At 44.5% G+C, this 5,804-nt stretch overlaps 1 protein-coding gene across 1 annotated transcript in view; it reads left to right on the plus strand.

Annotated features, from left to right (window-relative positions):
• mlf2 (myeloid leukemia factor 2) overlaps positions 1-5,262 on the plus strand; it is a 17,520-nt gene extending 12,258 nt beyond the window's left edge. Inside the window, exons 2-8 of the mRNA XM_020610855.1 lie at positions 1,816-1,927; positions 2,050-2,085; positions 2,519-2,572; positions 2,686-2,814; positions 3,095-3,254; positions 3,473-3,688; positions 4,808-5,262. Coding sequence (XP_020466511.1) covers positions 1,816-1,927; positions 2,050-2,085; positions 2,519-2,572; positions 2,686-2,814; positions 3,095-3,254; positions 3,473-3,684 — 703 coding nt within the window. The 3' untranslated portion in view covers positions 3,685-3,688; positions 4,808-5,262. The remainder of the gene's footprint in view (positions 1-1,815; positions 1,928-2,049; positions 2,086-2,518; positions 2,573-2,685; positions 2,815-3,094; positions 3,255-3,472; positions 3,689-4,807) is intronic.
• The last annotated feature ends 542 nt before the right edge of the window (positions 5,263-5,804 follow it).

The following is a 5,804-nucleotide window of genomic DNA, read 5'->3' on the forward strand; positions in this document are numbered from 1 at the left end:
TGCATTTCCATTTGGGCCCTCCAAGGGGAAAAGTTTGGGCACCCCTGCTCTGGGACATCAGCAAACTCATCGCCCAGCCAGAGGAAGACGTATCCACACCGACGCAGCCAGCCACCCCGCTCTGATGGAGAGTCTGCCAAAACAGAGCCACCGATGGAGCCAGTGCTCCTCAGCCAGCACACCGGTGGAGCAGTGTCAAATCATCGCCATCCTTGCTTCACCAAGACCCGGTACTAATGGCAGCCCACTAGCCAGCTTACACTGCAGCACTTCAGATTGCTTCACCCATGCTGAGGGCTGCAGGACTGGCTAATTCTGGAGGTAGCACAGAGCTCGCGAGAAACTGTGACGGTGCCACGTTACAATGGGGACGAGCTCTTAGAGACCTACCTCCACCAAGTGCGGCTGAATGCCCGGTCCCCTGAAGAGGTGACTGTCCATGTGGCCCTTGCCTTGAAAGGTACGGCTCTGCAGACCCTCGTGAGTCTCAGGTCCGGGGAACAGCTCAACTGGCCAGCACTGGTTTGGCCAGCAGGTCCCCACTGATGATGCCCGGGACAAGCTGGCCAGCCAGCAAGGAGACACATTCTGGGTGCTTGCGCTGCCGACCTCGGTGTGAATGCCATGGCTCTCCACACTTCTGGTAGGAAAGGGCTGCACCCAACTGTGATGCTGAAGTGGCTGGCCGGAAGGTCATCTACACCACCAGGGCCGGAAAGGGGCTCATCCATGCCAACACTGCTTTCCAGGGTGGTATGCACTGAGACCAGGCGAGCTGGCGATGGCTCGTACATGAGGAGCTATGGAAGCAAGAAGCACCGGTGCAGTTGGCACGCCGAGCACCAGGACACTGCTACACATCAACCCTGCATGCCATTTCCCCTGTCAGTAGGTTTGAGTGCTCCCATGCAACTTGGAGGGGCCGACCCAGCACTCGAATGCTCCCCGGCAGCAAGACTAGGTGGGGGCATCAATGAACATGGGGCTTCGCCAGATGCGGGCACGGGTTCTTGCAGCCTGGGACAGAATTTTGTCCCTGGTGCATTGGTGTGGGTGTACAGCCCTGGATGGAAGAAGGGTTTGTCCCCACAGTAAGTGAGCCAGTCTAGTAGACCCTTTACTGTAGTGAAAAGACTGTCAGATGTGCTGTACAGGGTGAGACTGAGTAAGCGAATACCGGTGGTATTTCACAGGCACAGCCTTGCACTGTACCGGCCCTTGGCTTCACCTGAGGGTGGAGCATCAGACAACTGGAGCCAGCCACGAGCTCCAGACCCCTGTTCACCAGCCGCCCAGGAGCCACCAGAGTGGCCTAAGTGCCAGTGCAGGGCACCCCCAACACTTAAGAGATTTTATGACTGTGGTTACTGAGGACAGTTATCCAGCCAGGTGGGGGCTGTGTAGCTTTGGGGGCGGAGAGACACTTGGCAGGGTCCCCCATAATGCCCCTCTGGGTGGGAGTTACTATATATAGTTCTGGGTTGGTGGGATTGTTGTGTTCTGTGTTCTGTGTTGCTGTGTCGGTAATAAAAGAGCAACTCCCTTGAGCACAGAAAAGGCAGTTTTGGTGTTTGGCTCCTTCCGACCCAGCCAGTGTTACAATATTTTGCACTCGGATTTAAATAGCTGTGTTAACTTGGATCACAGGTGAGAGGAGGTTGAAAAACTCCATATCCAAGTGATCTGTTGCATCATGTTCCTGATAAATTTGACAGATTTACCTCTGTGTATCATTTTAAATTTACCTTTATCTATGAGAGTATAGTTCACACTGCTTCCACACAAAAAGTCATAAATATGTTTCACTTCTTATAGGGATCCATTTGCAGCTCACAGGCAACAGATGAGGAGCCTGTTTGGACCCTTTGGCAGGGACCCTTTTGCTCTTGCCCCCCCAATGCAGGCTCACCGTGCACCACGCAGACAGGTAATAGGCTGCTATGTTGATGGAAGGTACCTTTGTTTGTTTGTTTGTTTGTTTGTTGTATGTAATTGTATGTTAACACAAGTACATTTTTGAGTTTACTATTGGTCTGCACTGTCTTCTAGGCTGGTCCACTGACGCCCTTTGGCATGATGGGAATGGTGAGTAGTTATTTCGCTGACTTCCTCCTATAACTACAGAAACAATCTTGTATCCAAAGATGTATTATTATAACGGAAATCACAAAAGCATTTTTACTGAGGTTACAGATATTCTGGGTCATTGTTAATGGAACAAGGGTTAGGATTAAAATAGGCTGTTGGTAGGGTTTTAGTTATATAAGGTTTCAGATCAGTTCAGCTACACCTGAATGTACATAGGTGTACTATAGTGTCAAAAGTATGCGAACGGTGAGGGCACAATCCATATTTTTCCTTTCTCACTTCAGTGACCTGTTACATGGCTTTTCAGCTGAAAATTGGTTTACCTCTAAAAGGCATTTTAAACTATATATTTCTTTATTTTGATAGGTCACGGGGACTCTAAAGATGATATTTTATTTAAGATCTCCCTTTATTTATTGATGTTTTTCAGGGTGGTGGATTCATGGATATGTTTGGCATGATGGGAGAAATGATGGAAAATATGGTGAGTGAGTTGTGTCAGCCATTTTCAAATAAAGTACTCTCTTGAATGAAACCTGCATCTGAATGGTGCTTCATCTCACCGTCGATTTCCTTTTTATTATTATTTCCTTCTAGGAAAGAATGTCTGGTTCACCAAACTGTCAGACGTTTTCCTCCTCAACAGTGATTTCCTACTCGTCTTCAGACATAATGGCTCCTAAAGTTTATCAGCAGACCAGTGAAACAAGAACAGGGCCTGGAGGGGTGAGGAAAACTTATATAGCTTACAAGTGTTACAGTGCTAACAGTACATGTTTGTGTGATATACTTATACCTGATTACTTTACTCACTATTATTCCATTCTTGCCTTTAGCATTCTAGTGTCATGAACTCATGACATTTCCAGTACTTGTAGTTACAATAAATAAATCATGCAGTATAAATATCATAGTTGTCATACAGACATTCAGAGCAAGTTTGTACATGGTACATAGCATCCTGGTAGTTTAATAAGCTGAGCTGCTTGTCACTTGCCCACCTCAGATCCGTGAGACGCGGCAGTCAATGAGGGACAGTGAGAGCGGCTTTGAGAGTCTTGCCATCGGCCACCACATCGGGGATCGTGCACACATAATGGGGCGTTCACGAAATCGCCGCACAGGAGACCGTGAGGAACGACAAGACTTCATTAACCTCGATGAGAGTGAGTGATGGAGATAATTTCATGGATGTTCATAGTGGGTGACATCCCACTGCTGTCAGTTGATCTAGAGAAAATTCATATTGTTGGAGATTTTGCAAGAAATGACAGTAATGTGTTTTTAAAGGTTAGTCTATTACCTGAATGTTAATCATTTTTATCTGAAATTAGGAATGTTTTTTGTGATCGTTACCAAAATTTCTTCTATTGGCTCCTGCTAGGTGAGGCTGCAGCATTTGATGAGGAGTGGAGGAGGGAGGCAGGAAGATACGCCCCACCAAATGCCCGGGGGCTGGACTATGGCCGAGATCGACGGGCAGGCGGCCAGCAGCTGGCTCTTACTGCCCCTCCTAGCTCAACATCCCCACCAGGCCATCGACATGAGTCCCCTAGACACCGTCAGCCCCACACCCGTCCACGTTACGACTGGTGAGAAGGTAAGACAGGGCAAGAGCATTCTGCATCCAGAGCTTTGATAGGCTGAGCCCAGATAAAGTTATTAGTGCAGCGGAGGTTGACTAAGTGATCATAACTTATTCAGTTTTGAATATATGATACATAACATGTCAGATATTAAAGGCCAAACCTATCATGGATATATTTGTGTATACACTATGTAGGCTGATTGTTAGTAGCAAATTGTAGGACCGAAATGCCAAGGACCTTTAATGCTCTTCAAGGTTCATTTTATTTGTTAGTTTTTACACTGAAGACAAGCACATGAAATAACACCAGAATTTTTCCCGCTGTATAACTGAACTAAGGTGTACTGCCTCTGTTTTTATGCCTTTTTGACACAAACAAACACAAAATTAGCACAGTACATTATAAGGACATGACCTACTTAGTAACCACGGTACTTCAAAATGAAAGCAGTCCAGAGAAAATTGATTTTGGTTGTTACTATAAAAGCATGTCTGGGAACATTTGTACATTTTAAATGAAGATGTGGAAGGAAGACTTTTTTTTTTTAATCAATGAATCACTGTTTCCTAATTAAACTACTTAAATTGTGCTTCAGGAAGTTAATACAGTTTCAGTATTCTAACCTCCAATACAAGGTAGCCAGCACTTTTGAAATAATGTAATACTGGTATGCTTGCACTGTGAGGCTCCTGTACACTGTACATGCATGTTACATTGTGTGAGATTAGTTTTATGAACTGTGTTGCACTGAACAGTATCAATTTTGCAGTATGTCAGACTGTGTGATGGAGGAGTGTGGTGAACATTAGCACTGCAATGTAAATGCAAGAGAGGTAAAATGTACACCATAAAACTTGTCACATCTACCTTCTCTTAGGTTTTGTAGATGTGGGTTGTAACAGCAGTCACCTTGTGAGAAATTGTAACTAAATATTTGATACTATCACCAAATATCTAAATGTCTCACAGTGTGATCCTAGGCCACAATTTTGGATTGACAGCCATGGTTCATACTGGATTAAAACAGAATCCTTAATTGTTCAGTGAAAACTCTGTTGATCCCATTTGCGTTTCTGCCTCTTGTAATTTGTCATAATAAACACTGTGGCTCTGGTCGACTGTTCCTGCAGGTGTCACACTTGATGCGACCAAATGAAAGGAGTTGAGGAAAGATTTCCCAATGCTGTGAACTGCGCTGAAGACAGAAGTTGATGATCATCACAACTGTCTGTCATTAATGTTTGATATGACTGGACTGTCTATACATAACCAACATATTACACACATACACACATTAAAATCCCTATACACTTGATAGTTACATGTACACTTTAGCTTCTCTACCATTACAGACAAAACACACATACACAAAGTGATGCTCTTGTGCAAACATGGGTATAACTACACTCACTTTATATACTTATTCTCAAAACTTGACATGTTTTTGCCCACAGCACTAAAGTGCTACAGTATACAGTAAATCATCTGTACAGGCCAATTATGTTTGTGAAGACGCTAGTGTGTCAGTGAATTGAATTGTATACTATTAACTAATTAACAAAATAAAAGCTCATTGTTAGATAATTGCAAAATGTCTCTTTTGTGGTTGTGTTTGAGATCGCATATCTTTTAGAGTCAAATCACAAAGCGTAAAACGTCAAAGATGTGGATATATGCAGCTAAATCTAGAGTTCTGTCCTTTAAGCCCTGGCTCTCTCCTGAAATGTTCTGACAGTTCTTGGTTCTCTGCAAGTATTTTACTGAGAATGTATTTGTATGTTGCCTCTTCCCTGTGCCACCGTGTTCACAGGTAATGTGACATCCAGAGGGAGTGCACAAGTGGAAGAGCCAATGAAAAACCTTCTTCCTGACAAATCGCTCTCATAGCAGGCTTTGTGCCTGCTTCCTTCTGTGCTCGCTGTATCTGTAATTACATCCACGACTATTTTTAAATGCACATCCTCCCTCCAGCATGCACCGCTCCTGTCACCTGTCTACCTGTCTTTTTGTCTGCTTTGATCCCCCAGCTTGTTCTGTGCATCTATACTTGCTAAGATCTATCCTCCTTATTGTTTTCTTTGTTTTGATATCTCCTGCCTGTCATCCACATCGGAAATGTACAGATGT

The sequence above is a fragment of the Monopterus albus genome, unplaced genomic scaffold (assembly GCF_001952655.1).
Source record: "Monopterus albus unplaced genomic scaffold, M_albus_1.0 scaffold107.1, whole genome shotgun sequence".
In the NCBI taxonomy this organism is placed as follows: Eukaryota; Metazoa; Chordata; class Actinopteri; order Synbranchiformes; family Synbranchidae; genus Monopterus; species Monopterus albus.